This window comes from Pongo abelii, chromosome 11 (genome assembly GCF_028885655.2).
Source record: "Pongo abelii isolate AG06213 chromosome 11, NHGRI_mPonAbe1-v2.0_pri, whole genome shotgun sequence".
NCBI classification, from domain to species: Eukaryota; Metazoa; Chordata; class Mammalia; order Primates; family Hominidae; genus Pongo; species Pongo abelii.
The window spans coordinates 20316852-20332820 of record NC_071996.2 but is presented as its reverse complement, the minus strand read 5'-3'; the positions used below and the strand labels follow the sequence as shown (position 1 = coordinate 20332820).

The 15969-nt window shown below is 50.8% G+C and overlaps 1 protein-coding gene across 1 annotated transcript in view; it reads left to right on the top strand.

Annotated features, from left to right (window-relative positions):
* The first annotated feature begins 2191 nt into the window (after positions 1 to 2191).
* Positions 2192 to 15969, top strand: part of MYO7B (myosin VIIB) — a 72308-nt gene continuing 58530 nt past the window's right edge. The window contains exons 1-8 of the mRNA XM_063712646.1: positions 2192 to 2224; positions 2316 to 2477; positions 3036 to 3149; positions 4117 to 4269; positions 5515 to 5699; positions 8680 to 8801; positions 12770 to 12912; positions 15410 to 15523. Coding sequence (XP_063568716.1) covers positions 2192 to 2224; positions 2316 to 2477; positions 3036 to 3149; positions 4117 to 4269; positions 5515 to 5699; positions 8680 to 8801; positions 12770 to 12912; positions 15410 to 15523 — 1026 coding nt within the window. The remainder of the gene's footprint in view (positions 2225 to 2315; positions 2478 to 3035; positions 3150 to 4116; positions 4270 to 5514; positions 5700 to 8679; positions 8802 to 12769; positions 12913 to 15409; positions 15524 to 15969) is intronic.

The following is a 15969-nucleotide window of genomic DNA, read 5'->3' as shown; positions in this document are numbered from 1 at the left end:
GAGTTTAGAAAAACACCTCTTGGGGCGCTATTACTCACAATTACAGTTGCAGGCCTGCTCTGTCTTCAGAGATTGTAAGTCTTTGAGAGGAGAGTAATTTTTTTTTTTTTTTTTTAGACAGAGTCTCACTCTGTCACCCAGGCTGGAGTGCGCAATCTCGGCTCACTGCAACCTCGGCCTCCCAGGTTCAAGCAATCCTCCCGTCTCAGCCTCCTGAGTAGCTGGGACTACAGGCACCCACCACCATGCCCAGTTAATTTTTGTATTTTTAGTAGAGACAGGCTTTCACCACGTTGGCCAGGCTTGTCTCGAACTCCTGACCTCAGGTGATCTGCCCACCCACGTTGGCCTCCCAAAGTGCAGAGTGGTCATCTTTTTAATGAATAAGTCTTTCAGAAGGCCCATGTGGTTGCTGAGCCCTCTGTGGTGCCCTCTGTGCTGGACACTATGCGGGCTCCCTGCCATAGGGCATTCCATCTTCACAGCAGCCCTGTGAAGCGGGCCCTTTCAACAGATAAGGAAGTTAAGGTTCAGAGCAGTTAAGTGACTTTCCCAAGGCCGTATAACTCCTGGAATATAGAGTAGAGATTAGAACCCAGCCGGGCTCTCTGACTTCATCCAGGCTTGGACTGCCATAACAAGGTATCACAGACTGGGTGGCCTAAACCACAGACATTTATGTTCTCACAGTCCTGGAAGCTGGAAGTCCAAGGCCAAGGTGCCTTTAGGGTTGGTGTCTGGTGACGCCTCTCTTCCTGGCTTGCAGATGGCTGTCTTCTCATTTTGTCTTCACATAGCCTTTGTTCTGTGCTGGGGGGTGAGGAGAGGGAGAGAGAAAAAGAGAGAGAGAGACAGGGAGAGAGAGAGAGAGAGCGTGTGTGCATCTCACTCTAGTGCCTCTTCCTTTTTTATAGACACCAGTCCTGTTGGATTAGGACCACGCCCTTAGGACCTTATTTAACCTTAATTACCTCCTTGAAGGCCTTATCTGCAAATATGCTCATGTCAGGAATTGGGGCTTCACTATATGAATTGTGGAGGGACACAATCCACTCCATATAACGAGGTGTATTTATATTTTTGCCCATCTTCTATAGCGACCTTCTTCTTCCTAATTCTAATTTTATTTTATTTTATTTTTTATTTATGTATTCTTTTTTGCCAGAGTCTCTGTCAGCAAGGCTGGAGTGCAGTGGCACAATCACAGTGCACGGCAACCTCCACCTCCCAGATTCAAGCAATTATCCGGCATCAGCCTCCTGATTAGTTGGGATTACGGGCGCCCACCACCATGCCCAGCTAATTTTTGTGGGCTTTTTTTTTTTTTTTTGAGACGGAGTCTTGCACTGTTGCCCGTGCTGGTGTGCAGTGGCATGATCTCGGTCACTGCAACCTCTGCCTCCTGGGTTCAAGCAATTCTCCTGCACCAGCCTCCCATGTAGCTGGGACTACAGGTGCGTGCCACCACACCCGGCTAATTTTTGTATTTTTAATAGAGACGGGGTTTCACTATGTTGGCCAGGCTGGTCTTGAACTCCTGACCTCGTGATCCGCCTACCTCGGCCTCCCAAAGTGCTGGGATTACAGGCGTGAGCCACCGCACCCAGCCAATTTTTGTATTTTTTTAGTAGAGGCAGGGTTTCTCCATGTTGGCCAGGCTGGTCTCAAACTCCTGGCCTGTCTTGGCCTCCCAAAGTGCTGGGACTACAGGTGTGAACCACCACACCCAGCCCCTAATTCTAATTTTTTAACAAATTCTATATCATTTTGCTCACTTTTCTCCTTCCTACCTTTTATGATTCTTCCATGTTTTTATAATCAGGGTATGTTCTCCCGCTGTTTCCAATTTTGCTTTCATTCTGGTCTGCATTTCTTTCATTTCCTCAATTTTTTCATTCGGCTCTGCCAACTCATGTCTCATCCTTTTTCTTAGTTGTCCTGAGTCTAATTCCTGGACTCTTTTGCCTCTGACCTAATCTTTGGTCAGTTTTTGTAAATTATGGTGAAATACTTGGTCACAACTTCCTACTGCTCTGTGGCAGTTGTTTCTCTTTTGCTGAGTGTTATTTGTTCCTTTCCTCCTCTTGGGTTTCAGTATCTCCTAACACAGACCTGTGCTGGTTCCTTTTGGATTACTTCTCTTCAGATGGGGTGAGCTTTCTTGGATTAGAAGGAGGTTCGTGCGGGGTCAATGCCGCAGTGCAGGCTAGCAGAAATCTCACATGTGAGTTTTTAGTCATTACTTCTTCCACCCAATAGATCTGTGTACTGCAGAGATTTTCACAGGGCAAGGATTCTCTTTTCCCACCCCACAGAGAGACTGCTTCCTGCAAATATGGCAGACCTGCAAATATGGTCTGTTTCCTAGAACCCAGACAGGCCAGGCAAGCTCCGACTGCCACCTTGTGCCCTTGCTCCTGCTGCTGCAGCAAGACATGCTGCTTTTGCACGCCAGGATGGGCTCCTGCTTTGGAGAAGTGAACTTTGCCCTCTCTTTCTGGAATCTACAGCTGGGGCCACCTTTTCAGCTTCCTCCTGCGTCTTCTAGTGTTTGTTTCTGTTTCTCATCCTCCTATTGCTTGTGGGTGATTTCTGAGAGGATGAAACTCTTGCTACCGTCATCAAGCTTGAGAAGCACTTTCTCTTTTAACCACTCAGCCACGCCACCTTCCTAAATAGTAGCCAAGTTTCTTTTTCATTATGAGAGGTGCTGTGGTGAGACTGGAGCTCCTGTTCTTGTCAGCTTATTGTCCCAGACAAGACAAAGACATGGAGAGAAGCTGTACAGGCGCTTGGTACCTGCCCAGTGAGCAGGGCAGGTGACACATGCTCAAAGGAAACCTGGGCTAGGAGAGAGAGGAAGAAAGAGAGATGGGAGAGGAAGGGGGGAGAGGGGAGGAGAGGAAAGGAGAGACAAGCTCCAGCCACCTTGGGAGCTCTGGGCTGGAAGGCATAGCCCCAAAGAGAGGTAAGTACCCAGCAGGGAAGGGAAGAGAGAGCGAGAATCACACCACTGTCTTCTGTCTGCCCTCCAGGGTGACCACGTGTGGCTGGAGCCTCCCTCCACCCACAAGACCGGCGTGGCCATCGGGAGCATCATCAAAGAGACAAAGCCAGGCAAGGTCTTGGTTGAAGATGACGAGGGCAAGGTCAGTGTTCTGGGGCTTTCCTCTGGGCCCTGCCCTGCCCTCACATCCAGGGCCCCGGAGCCCTCCCCACCCTGTGGAGCCTCTCCCCAACACCAGGGGCTCCAAGGCCAAGTGGGGACCTGGGTGGCAGGACAGATTACGGTGGAGTCTTGCCATGGAGAACATGGCCTGTGTGTCCTGGGGAACGTTTCAAGAAGGAAGTGAGAAGTGGGAAAGGGGCTCTGGAAGGGCCAGAGGGGCAGAAAGCCAGTTTGCAAAATAAAACGGGCAAGGGGGAAAGGTGGGTGAGGAAGGTGTGTGGAGGGGCAGGACAGGGCAAAACGCACAAGTGAGAGGCCAGCAACCTGGAGTGGCCCGGGGGTGACCAGCTCGTCCACCAGAGGGGTCAGGGCCAGCTAGGTGGTGAGCAGGGAAGGGCTTACAATGGAGTGTCCAGCTGGTCACTTAGCTCCTCAGGTTGTCCTGTCTGCTCAGCTGGGTGCCGCAGGCTTAGCCTCCAAGGAGAAGTTTCTAGACTGTGGCCTGTGAGATCCAGATGATGGAAGTCAGTAAAATAATAACAATATCTTCTATTTGTGTGACGCTGTAGTTTTTAAAAAAAGTTTTTACTTGCACCGTCTTATTCCAACAACCTGCAAGACTCCCAGCTGCAACCTGACCCTAAACCTAACTTCTGGCTACAAGCTCCTTTGTCCCTGGTCTGAAATTTAGCCCTAGCCCCAGCTACGCCCTAACCCTGGGCCCTAGACCCATGCTGACCCAGCCATAGATGGACTGGATCCTGCCACAGGAGTCCCTTGACCCTTGTCATAGACTGACCCTGGCCAGAGGCTGGCCACCGCCCCAGGTCAGCTGATCCATGACCCGGAAGGTCACCTTGCTGCTGAGAACTTGGAGGGGAGGGTGTGGCAGGCTGGCCACGGGGATGGAGGCCACCCCTCAGGGCAGTCTGCACCCATTGTTCCAGGAACACTGGATCCGAGCAGAGGACTTTGGTGTCCTCAGTTCCATGCACCCCAACTCAGTCCAGGGCGTGGATGACATGATCCGCCTGGGGGACCTGAACGAGGCGGGCATGGTGCACAACCTCCTGATCCGCTACCAGCAGCACAAGATCTATGTGAGTCTCCCCAGCCCTGTGTCCACAGGGGAGCCCCTCACAGGTGCCAACCTCCTGGACAGGGAGAAGAAAATGATGCACGGGGGGCACTGCCCCCCATGCCCTCACTGAGGGAGGTGGGCGAGTTGCCTAACTTTTCCCAATCTCTGCTGCCCAGTCCCACACAAGCAGGGTGATCCCACCCTGGAGGGGAGGAAGCCAATGCATAGAGTGACAGCACAGTGCCTGGCACAGACTGTGCTCAGTGAGGGCTGCAGATGGCCATCACGTGGCCATTGTCCTCTGCCCTCTCCTTCCCAGGCATGTTGTAGAGACAGTCACTAGACAGAAAGCCCCTGGCCTCCCAAGAGTGAGGCCCGTGACAGCCCAGATCCCAAGGTCCTGATTCACCAGATGAGGGGGCCATGGGGATGGATGTGGGCCCTCCGCACAAACCTGGCCTGGATGGAGGTTCACCCCAGCCTGAAGCTCTCATCCTGGTTCCAAAGCAGATTTTTCAAGGGAGGTGGTATTCCAAAACCAACACCAGCTCAGCCTAAGTAGGTGTGGCCTGCAGAAGCCACTGCCTGCCTGGGCCTCTCTGGCCTGGAGGGGTGGCTAGCTTGGTTCTGACCGGCCCTTCTGGGCTGCTCAGAGGAAGGCAGCTTGTGCTTCCAAAGGGCTTGTGCCTGCACTCCTCATCTGGTGGCACAGCCTGAAGCCAGAGGGCGCGTCCTCTCCTTTCCTGAAGTGAAAACCATGGACACCATGGTCATGTGGCTTATTGTGCAGGCTCTGCCTGGCCCACCCCCTGAGGGGCAGTGGGGCCGGGTGGGGGCTCCAGATGGGCAGCTGATCCAGGGCGGAGGTCCCAGGGGCACACAGAATTTGGGGTTGGGGTCCGTGAGGGCCAGTTGTTGACCAGCCTATATGAAAGCCCCTGCGGGATGCAGGTGAAAACCCATTTCATACTTCATCCGTTTTTATCAAGCCCCTTCTAAGTACCAGGCAGGGTACCAAACAGTTAACATTTGATCTTCTTGGAAATATGTCCCCTGGGAGCTCACCTTCCTGGTGGACATCCCATCTTCCCAGAGGAGAGATCTGCGCAGCTGAATGTCTTATCTCCCTGGCCCAGAATCAGATTCTACTTCCCCACCAAAGCCAGCGGCCCTGATAACCCCCTGAGGGCAGGGCCAAGGCCAAGGCCAGGGCCGAGTATCTCTGCCAGAGGCAGAGGGCACTGACCACCTGCTTCCTTCCCAGACGTACACAGGCTCCATCCTGGTGGCCGTGAACCCGTTCCAGGTGCTGCCGCTCTACACCCTGGAGCACGTACAGCTCTACTACAGCCGCCATATGGGCGAGCTGCCCCCGCATGTCTTTGCCATCGCCAACAACTGCTACTTCAACGTGAAGAGGAACAAGAGGGACCAGTGCTGCATCATCAGGTGAGGCAGAGGGGTCAGGCACCGCCTCCAGGCATCTCCCTGAACTGCTCCCCACCAACATGCCTGCAAGGTCAGGCGAGGTGGGAGCTGTCCCTACTCCACGGCACGCACCCTTCTCCACAGCACACAGCGGCCCCAGCTACCCTGCAGCCCGAGCAGTTCCTCCAAAGCTTCCTTCCTTCAGAACCTAGGCTTTCATCGTGTCACCAGGGATTGGGCTGACCAGCCTTTAATAAAGGTTTACTGAGTCAAGGAAGGAAGTTGGGCTGAGTTCCTTTAGAAATGCGCCCCAGAAGTCAGGCATAGTAGCTCATGCCTATAATCCCAGTGACTTGGGAGGTCAAGAGAGGAGGATTGCTTGAGGCCAGGAGTTTGAGACCAGCCTGGACAACATAGCAAGACCCTGTCTCTGTAAAAATAAGAAAAGAAAAAGATATGGGACCCAGGTTAGGCACTTGAAGATGCAGGAGTTGAACAGGTGAAGGCCCACTCAAAAAAAAAACTCAGGGCAGGCCTCAGGTGAGGACAGAGGAGAAGCAGCTCCAGGGGACAGCTCTCAGGTCACCAGGGGACCAGAAGGAAAGTGTCCCCTCCAGTCCAGGTCCTGACTGCTTCAGAGACTCCCTGCCTGGCCTGGCCTCTCTACCAGTGACCACAGACCCTGAGAACTTGGAGGTGAGGGTGTGGCAGGCTGGCCACGGGGATGGAAGCCACCCCTCAGGGGAGTCTGCACCCGTTGTTCCAGGAACACTGGATCCTAGCAGAGGACTTTGGTGTCCTCAGCCCCATGCACCCCAACTCAGTCCACGGCATGGACGACATGATCCACCCGGGGGATTCATTCATTCATTCATTCCTTCATTCATTCAATCATTTGAGGTTTTGTCATGCCCCAACTGTGTGCCCCCCACTGTCCTAGCATGGTGAGGCAGCAGCTAACAAAAGGGACCAGAATCCCTTCCTCAGGGAGCTTATATTCTAGAAGCGGAGACAGACAGGCAACAATTCAGTGCGTTTTTATGCAGGTCCTAACAGCTTTGAAGAAAAACACAGCAGGGGAGAGGGAAGGGTGATGTCGGCCTCTGCATTAGATAGGGGGCAGGCCAGGCATGGCCTCTCTGAGGAGGGATGTTGAACAGAGACCAGAATGAAGTCCTAAGGCGCAGGTGATCACATTTCATGTCCTCAGCAACCCTCCGAAGGAGATGCTCTTATTCCCATGATATGGTCCCATGTTACTGCTGGAGAGACCTACAATCAAAGTGGTTGAGATCCTGTTCCAATGGTACACAGCAGTGAAGTGGGGAATTCAAACCCAGGGCTCTGGAGAAGACAGCAGACAGGTGCCTGGGAGAAAGCTGGAACTCCCAACCTGCCCCCAGAGGCAGGGCAAGAGGCCTCTCAGCAGAGCTGGGCTGCAGGCTGGCTGGCCAGGGAGCTTACAGTGTGGCTCCACCTTGGAGGTTGGCAGGACTGGCCGAGTGTGAACAAGGAGAGGAAAGAGCCCCCTGATTTTGGTTCCTTGTAGTGAGCAGAACGTCACTTGTCACTTTGAGTCAAATTGCGTTCTCCTCCTGCCCTTTCCTCCCCCAGGGCTGTGGGCAAGTCCCCTTAAGCCCCTGTCTCTACAACGGCAGGTTATTTGATGAGCTCGTGTTTATAAAAACGCCTGGTGCTTGACAGGCACTCAGGGGAGTCCACAGCTATCACTGGAGGTTTGTTGATCTCACTCTGCTTTGCTGGCATAGTGATTGTGGGTATTTTGATAATAACTTTTAAAAAAGGTAATATTTTGGCCGGGTGTGGTAGCTCACGCCTGCAATCCCAGCACTTTGGGAGGCTGAGGCAGGTGGATCACCTGAGGTCAGGAGTTCAAGACCAGCCTGGCCAACATGGTGAAACCCCGTCTCTACTAAAAATATAAAAATTAGCTGGGCTTGGTGGCCAGCGCCTGTAATCTCAGCTACTCGGGAGGCTGAGGCAGGAGAATTGCTGGAACTGGAGGGGGCGGAGGTTGCAGTGAGCTGAGATCGTGCCATTGCACTCCAGCCCAGGCCAACAACAGGGAGACTCTGTCTCAAAAAAAAAAAAAAAAAAGACAATATTTTCAGGCCAAGCACGGTGGCTTATGCCTGTAATCCCAGCACTTTGGGAGGCCAAGGCGGGCAGATCATCTGAGGTCAGGAGTTTGAGACCAGGCCGGTCAACATGGTAAACCTTATCTCTACTAAAAATATAAAAATTACCTGGGCGTGGTGGCAGGCACCAGTAATCCCAGCTACTCGGGAGGCTGAGGCATGAGAATCTGAGAATCACTTGAACCCAGGAGGTGGAGGTTGTAGTGAGCCGAAATCACGCCACTGTACTCCAGCCTGGGCGACAGAGTGAGACTCTGTCTCAAACAAACAAACAAACAAAAAGGTAATATTTTCAGTTGAAGCAATATCTGAGATTTGCTTTAAAATAGTACAGGAGGGGAAACAAAATTGGCCGGGAGTTGAAGCTAGATAATGGGACTGTGGGAGTCTGTTTTGCAAACTCTAAAGTGTAGGAATCCTCTGTGGATCCTGGAAAATGCAGATTCTGATCAACAGAGCCTGTGTGACCTGGGCATCTGCATTCCCAGCCTGCTGCTGGCCTGTGGGCCACCCTTTCATTAGGAAGACACTGAGTCATCTCACTCAGCCTTCTGTATGTCCTGGGCACTGTGGTGCTGACCCTGGAATGAATCAGATCTGAGTGTGCCAAGGAGCTTGCAGCCAAGCAGAGAAGAAAAGACAAACACAATAACGTGTACAACACAGGCAGCCTGAGACCCGCAGGGGACTTCAGGGCTTCAATGCAGTGGGATTTCTGCAGGGGAGAGGCCATCCCTGTCAGACTGGCTCAGAAACCAGGACTGGGGTTTGCAGGAGAGTTGAGAAGTGTTGAAAAAAATAGTTGTTTTGTGGCCTCATGTCCCTGTACACCCTTTTTGCAGCGGCGAGTCTGGGGCTGGCAAGACGGAGACCACCAAGCTCATCCTGCAGTTCCTGGCCACCGTCAGTGGCCAGCATTCGTGGATTGAGCAGCAGGTCCTGGAAGCCAACCCCATCCTGGAGGGTAAGCATCACTCTGGGACCCACCCTTCTCCCCCAGCCCCACTGGAGCCTTCCTACCAGGTGGGATCATGGGGAGGGACAGGATAGGCCACAAACCTTCAGCAACTCCTCCAGACCCTTGGGACACAAAACACAAAGGTGGGGTGCATGGTAAGGGATGGGGGCCAGGCAGCACAACAGGGAAAGACTGAGGACTTAATAAACTTTCACCAGGTGTGTTTTCCACGGGATTGTAAGGAGTATTCTTTTTAAAAAGGCATCCAAGATCAAATCAATTTGGGAAATGCTAGATGTGTGTGTTCAGTTGCTGGAAAGCAGTTGCTGGGCCAGAGTGAGGACCGCAAGAGGTTTATCGAGGGGTAAACCTGCGGAAGGCAAAGTGGGAGGAAGCAGGAGTGGGCAGGATGAGCCTTCAAACTTGGATGCTGCTCAGACGCTTAGGAATGGGAAAAGGAGAGGAAGCAGCTTGGGTCGGGAGAGGCTCATGCTGTGATCCAGATCTAAGTCTTGGCCAACCCAGCAGGGGGCTCTGGAGCAAACTGGTCCTTAGAAAGCTCCTGCCTTCGGCCCCGGTGGCCCTGGCCTTAGTCTAGTCGGGGCTGCCCAGAAGCCTGTGGCCCCGGCCCCAAGGCTGTCAGCTGCTGGACAGCACAGTCTCTCTCATTTCTTTACAACTGAAGTTTGCTTTACATATAGTAAATATTCACCTTGCTCATGTACAGTTTTGTGAGTTTTGACAAACTCATACAGGCCTATGGCTCCCATCATCATCATGGAATAGAGTGTTCCCATCACCCCCCAAATCTTCCCTCACGCCCCTTCGTAGTCACCCCGTCTTTCCAACCCCTCCCCTGGCAACTACTGATTTGTCTTTCCTCAGCCCCGCTTCACAGTTTTGTCTTTTCCAGAACGTTATAGAAGTAAAATCACAGGGTTTGTAGCCTTTTGTGTCTAGTTACCTTGGCTATTTGGGATTCTTCCTTGTTGCTGCCTTCATCAGTGATTCATTCCTTTTTAATGCTGAGTAGAATTCCATTGCGTGAAGGTACCACAGCTTCTCCACCCGTTTAGGACATCTGGGTTGTTTATCGTTTTTAGCTACTAGGAGTAAAACCTCTATAAACATTCACATACAAGTTTTTGTGTGCACATAGGTCTTTCCCTTGGATAAATATGCAGGAGTGAAATTGTTGGCTCAAAAGGCAAGTGAGCCATTTTACTTTGTCAGAAACTTCCAAAATGTTTTCCAAAGTGGTCGCAGCATTTTGCTTTCCCACCAGCAGAGCAGGAACATTCTGGTTGTCCTGTGTCCCCACCAGCACCTGGCACGGTGAAGGACATGGTCTGCCTTCTGATATGTGTGGAGCGTGCTTGTAACTCCTGTGGTCCTGACGACTAAGGATGTTAGCGTCTTTCTGCATGCTTACCTCCCCTCTGTATATCTTCTCTGGTGAAGTGTCGGTTCAGATCTTTTGCCTATTCTTTAATATTCTTTAATTGGTCTGTTTCCTTACTGGTGAGTTTTTTGTTTTTTTTTTTTTGCTTGTTTGTTTTTTGTTTGTTTGTTTTTTATTTTTTTGAGATGGAGTTTCGCTCTTGTTGCCCAGGCTGGAGCACAATGGCACGATCTCAGCTCACTGCAACCTCCGCCTGCCAGGTTCAAGCGATTCTCCTGCCTCTGCCTCCTGAGTAGCTGGAATTATAGGCATGCGCCACCACGCCCAGTTAATTTTGTATTTTTAGTAGAGACAGGGTTTCTCCAGGTTAGTCAGGCTGGTCTCAAACTCCTGACCTCAGGTGATCCACCCGCCTCGGCCTCCCAAAGTGCTGGGATTACAGGTGTGAGCCACTGTGCCTGGCCACTAGTGAGTTTTAAGAGTTTGTTATGTGTTCTGGATACAAGTCCTTTATAAGATAGGTGTTACATCTTATATTGTGTCTGAGTTTGTGGCTTGTCTTTTCATTCTCTAGCCAGGGTCTTTTGCAGGGCAGAAATTTTAAATTTTGATGAAGTTCAATGTTTCCTTTTTTTCTTCTATGGGTCATGTTTTTTAGTGTTGTATCTAAGAAATCTTTGCCTAACCCAGAGATTTTCTTCTATGTCTTTCCTATATGTTTTGTAGTTTTAGGTCTTATATTTAGGTTGATGATCCAGTTTATGATTTACATTTGTGATCCGATATTTTTCTATGGTGCAAGGTACACAGCATAGAAAAAAAGACTTTTAGCTGGGCGTGATGGCTTATGCCAGTAATCCCAGAACTTTGGGAGGCCAAGACAGTCAGATCCCTTGAGGTCAGGAGTTCAAGACCAGCCTGGTCAACATGGGGAAACCCCGTCTCTGCTAAAAATACAAAAGTTAGTTGAGCCTGGTGGCATGCGCCTATAATCCCATCTACTCGGGATGCTGCGGCAGGAGAATCACTTGAACCCAGGAGGCAAAGTTTGCAGTGAGCCGAGATCGTACCACTGCACTCCAGCCTGGGCGACAGAGTGAGACTGTCTCAAAAAAAAAAAAAAAAGACTTTTCTCTCTTTCCTTCCTTGTTTCTTTCTCATCTTTTCTCCTTCCTTCCTTTCTTTTTCTCCTTCTCTCTTTTTTTGTTTTGCATGTCGACACTCTACTGTTCCAGTCTTATTTGTCAAAAAGACTATCTTTTCTCTATCGACTTACCTTTGCACCCCTGTCTAAAATCAATTGACCATCCATGTATGGGGCTGTTTCTGGATTCTCTATTATCTTCAATTCCCCTCTCTGTCTATTCTTTCACCAGTGCTACACTGTCTTGATTTCTGTAGGAAGTGGTGCAGTCAGATAGCATGTGCCCTCCAATTTTGTTATTCTTTTTCAAACTTGGCTATTCTAGGTCATTTACCTTTCCATATATAGTACATTTTAAGATCAGCCTGTCAGTTAGTACAAAACAAACAAACAAACAAACAAAAAAAACTGCCTGCATCAGATTATTTCTTGAAGAGACACCCAACCAGTCACCCCCATGGTGGCCACACTGGGTTCAATAAGTTAAACAGGTTTCATAACTGTGGCACTTCTCAGAGGCTCTGCCGTGCATTGGGATTCCTCAAGAGAGAGACAGGGTGCCGTGTTTCCTAAACCTACTTCCCCAAGGAACCCTTTTCCTTTGTTTCATGGGACTATGCTGGATGCTGGTATTCTGAAACTGTATTCTAACCATTAATGGGCCATAAAATCAGTCTTCTAGAACAAATCAAATATCATAGAATAGAAACACCCCAGCACATTACTCTTCATAATAACTAGTACTGAGTATTTTGTTCCAACTTTGTGTGTGCAGGTGGACATGTGTATATACTAGGATTTTGTTCCAACTTTGTGTGTGCAGGTGGACATGTGTATATACTAGGATATAATGCAAAATATCTTTCTTACTGTGGATCACATCAGAAAAGCTTGCAGAAACAGTTTTACAAAAAAGACTGACCACTTCCGTGTGCCCTGGCCTGGACACGCTGTTGCCACTCTCCATGCCAGCTTGGCCTCTCCATATCAGCCTCAGCCCTGCAGCCTGAGCCATCTTTCTAAGCTGTGAATCTGCTCCCACACTCTCTCAGAAGCTTTACTGCTTCCCTTATTACTGCAGAATGATTGCCCAAGTTCTGAGCCTGGCATTTAAGGCTCTGTGCCACCTGGCCCTACCTACTAACTAGTTCTGTCTACCTTCCACTGCTTTCCTCCTGCATCCCACACTCTGACAAGATTTCTGCGTCTGCAAGCACACTCCATGCTTTTTCTGACCTCCGAGGTTTTCCCTGCATTTTTGTCTTCCTCTTAGGGGGCCCTTGGCTTCCATCACTGTCTGGTGCAGCCGTGCCCATTCTTCAATTAGAGGCTTGGCCACCTCCTCTGAGAAGCCCTCTTACATGATCCCACTCAAATTACATTTTCTCCTCTCTGCTCCAATCATGGGCATCGCCTGCTTACCTTCAGCCTTTGGAAATGCCAAGACTATCCGCAACGACAACTCAAGCCGCTTTGGGAAGTACATTGACATCTATTTTAACCCCAGCGGGGTGATCGAGGGCGCACGCATCGAGCAGTTTCTCCTGGAGAAGTCCCGGGTCTGCCGGCAGGTGAGGCCTCCACCCACCCAGGTCGGAAGTTGAGGGAATTGGGGAGGTTTCCAAGAGGGGCCCCCTTTCACCACTCTCACCTCTCCTCCCCTCTTCCCCAGGGGCCCTCCCAGAACCCACAGGCCTCACTGGATAAAGAGGGCCCTTCCCCAGTATTCCAGGACAGCAAATGATAGACATTTTTCCATTTTGAGCAGGGCTTGGTGGCGCACGCCTCTAATCCCAGCACTTATGGGAGGCCAAGGCAGGTGGGTTACTTGAGGCCAGGAGTTCGAGATCAGCCTGGCCAACATGGCAAAACCCTGCCTCTACAAAAAATATGAAAAAAAAAAAATTAGCTAGGCAGTGGCACACACCTGTAATCCCAGCTACTTGGGAGGCTGAGGCATGAGAATTGCTTGAGCCTAGGAGGCAGAGGTTGCAGTGAGCTGAGATTGCACCACTGCACTCCAGCCTGGGCAACAGAGCGAAACTCTGTCTCAAAAAAGACTTTTCTCCATTTTGAATTTTCCATTCACATAAATTTCTTCTTTCTTTGGTGCCTACCATTCCTCATCTCTACTAGAATTAATTCTGAGACTAGGCTAGTTGGGTGGGCCATATCTTCAGGTGTGTTAGGGGACATTGCAGAAAGACACAGATGACAGTATCCCAAATACCACATGGCCAGGAAGTACAGCGGCATGTGGCCTGTGTTGTTATACCAGGCCCTGTGCTCAGGGGGCCCCATGCTTGGTTTCATGCTCTGCTATTGCCACCTTGAAATTCTTACTAGCTTTTTAGCACTGGGTGATCATGTAGCCAGTCCCAAATGGTAGGGATCCCAACACGTGGCACCCACAACAGCAGAATTAATGCACCTGTGTGTGTGTGTGAGGGGGTGCTCTCGTATGATGGCATAACACCTAACACATGCATGTGTGCAAATGAACGCACACACACAGAAGGGGTCCAGAGGGGAGAACGCCACCAACAGAGGGGCTGTGGCTATGTGAGAGGGACAGATGCCTTGGCACTGAGGCAAGCTGAGAAGGAAGGTCACATTTAGTGACCCCCCAACCTGGTGCTATACTTTTCCTGTTTTATCTTATTTGACCTTCACAACCATGAGAGGTAGGTCTCTTTATCCCTGTTGTACAGATGAGAAAACTGAGTCCAGTTAAGTTCGGCCTCTTGTCCAGGGTTACAGAGCCAGCACATAGCAGAGTCTCTCTGCCCTGTCTAGAAGCTCCTATTTCTTGATATAGTGGTTGCAGAGTTCATAGAACTTGTCACCCAAAATGATACCCTGAAATGGGCAGGAAACTTCTAAAGCAGGTGACAAATAAGGCCTGCCCAAGAAAAGAGAGAGATTTAAAAATTATGGCATATCTATACTACAGAGGAGGCGGTCTGTCCATGTCAATGTGAAGGATCACCAAGAGATATGTTTAGGTGAAAAAAAAGGAAGTTGCAGAACCATAAATATGTTTTGTGTATAAAAAAAAAGAAAAGAAAAGAGGGAACTATTTATAGATATACTATAAGTAAATGTTTTTTCAAAAATGTCTAGGTTCTGGGGCGGGGAGGAGGGGATTTAAGGAAGGGGAAGGCAGGGTGGAAAGGAGCTCTCATTTTTTTGTTTTTGGTCCTCCCACCTCAGCCTTTTGAGTAGCTGAGACTAGAGGTGTTTGCCACCATATCCAGCTAATTTTTATTTTTTGTAGAGATGAGGTCTCACTATATTGCCCAGGCTGCTCTCAAATTCCTGAGCTCAAGTAATCTTCCCACCTCAGCCTCCCAAAACTGCTGGGATTACAGCCCAACTGAAACTCCCATCTTTTAACACTACTGTATATGCTTTAGATTGTTTGATTTTTATGAGAATGCATTTATAAATAGTGTTTTAAAAAATACAGAAGGCACCCTAGGCAACATGGCAAAACCCCATCTCTACAAAAAATACAAAACTTAGCTGGGCGTGGTGGTGTGTGCCTGTGATCTTAGCTACTTGGTAGGCTGAGGTGGGAGGATGGCTTGAATCCAGGGCTTCGAGGCTGCAGTGAGCCGAGATTGCACCACTGCACTCTAGCTTGGGTGACAGAGCAAGACCTTCTCTCAGAAAAAAAAAAAAAATACCGAAGGCCTAGGGAGCCCCGTGGCTGTCAGATCTCTTGTGGGTCACTAAGTGCCTGTGAAGACTGTGGGACTATAAGAGAGCCCCGACTCTGTGCCATCACTCCTGGCCTGGGGACTTTGGGCACAGCAGTGTCAGGGCTTCGAGGAGCAGTCAAGATGCAGGGAAATGGAGTTCTCAAGGCAGGGATGAGACAGCCGTGGAGGCCCGGGACAGGGACAGCGACCAAGCCAGGCTGGCCCTGGGTCAGTGCCAGAGCTGCTCCTGGCTGACAGACTTGGAGCAGAGGCCAGGGCTGGGCTGGGCAGAGGCAGTCTGAGGCCCTGAGGCCTCAGGGGAATGGCTCACGAATCTGTCTGGAATGCCCTTCCTCCCTCCCAGGCACCCGAGGAGCGGAACTACCATATCTTCTACTGCATGCTCATGGGGATGAGTGCTGAGGACAAGCAGCTGCTGAGCCTGGGCACGCCCTCCGAGTACCACTACCTGACCGTGGTGAGCTGCCCACCTGCTGCCTCCCAGTAGCCATTGGAAGGGAGGAAAAAGAGCTGGTGCCGCTCCACCCTCCGTGACAGCTGCAGAGAAGCCCAACGCTGGCCGGGCCCCTGAGGCGGGGCTGGTTCCCTTTCCCTCTCCTCGCCAGCCCCTCTGTGCTGGGAATCACCTTGTCTGCGTGCCTCCCGCTTCCCCGTCACATCTACCCCATGCCCCAGGCTGGACCCGGGGCCTCCCCACAGACCTCATCTTCCTTTGGTCCCCACTGGATGACAGGCTCCCAGTGCCCAGTGGGCCACAGGGAGTTGCCCACAGGCCTCCTGCTCCTGATTTCACTCCAATTGTCTGTCCTTGCAGGCCCCCTAAAACGTAAGCCCCGGGCCCCAGGAAAGCAAAGCCCTTCCTGTGCTCCCAGCTGCACCCGCCACCTAGGACAGGGCGGCACC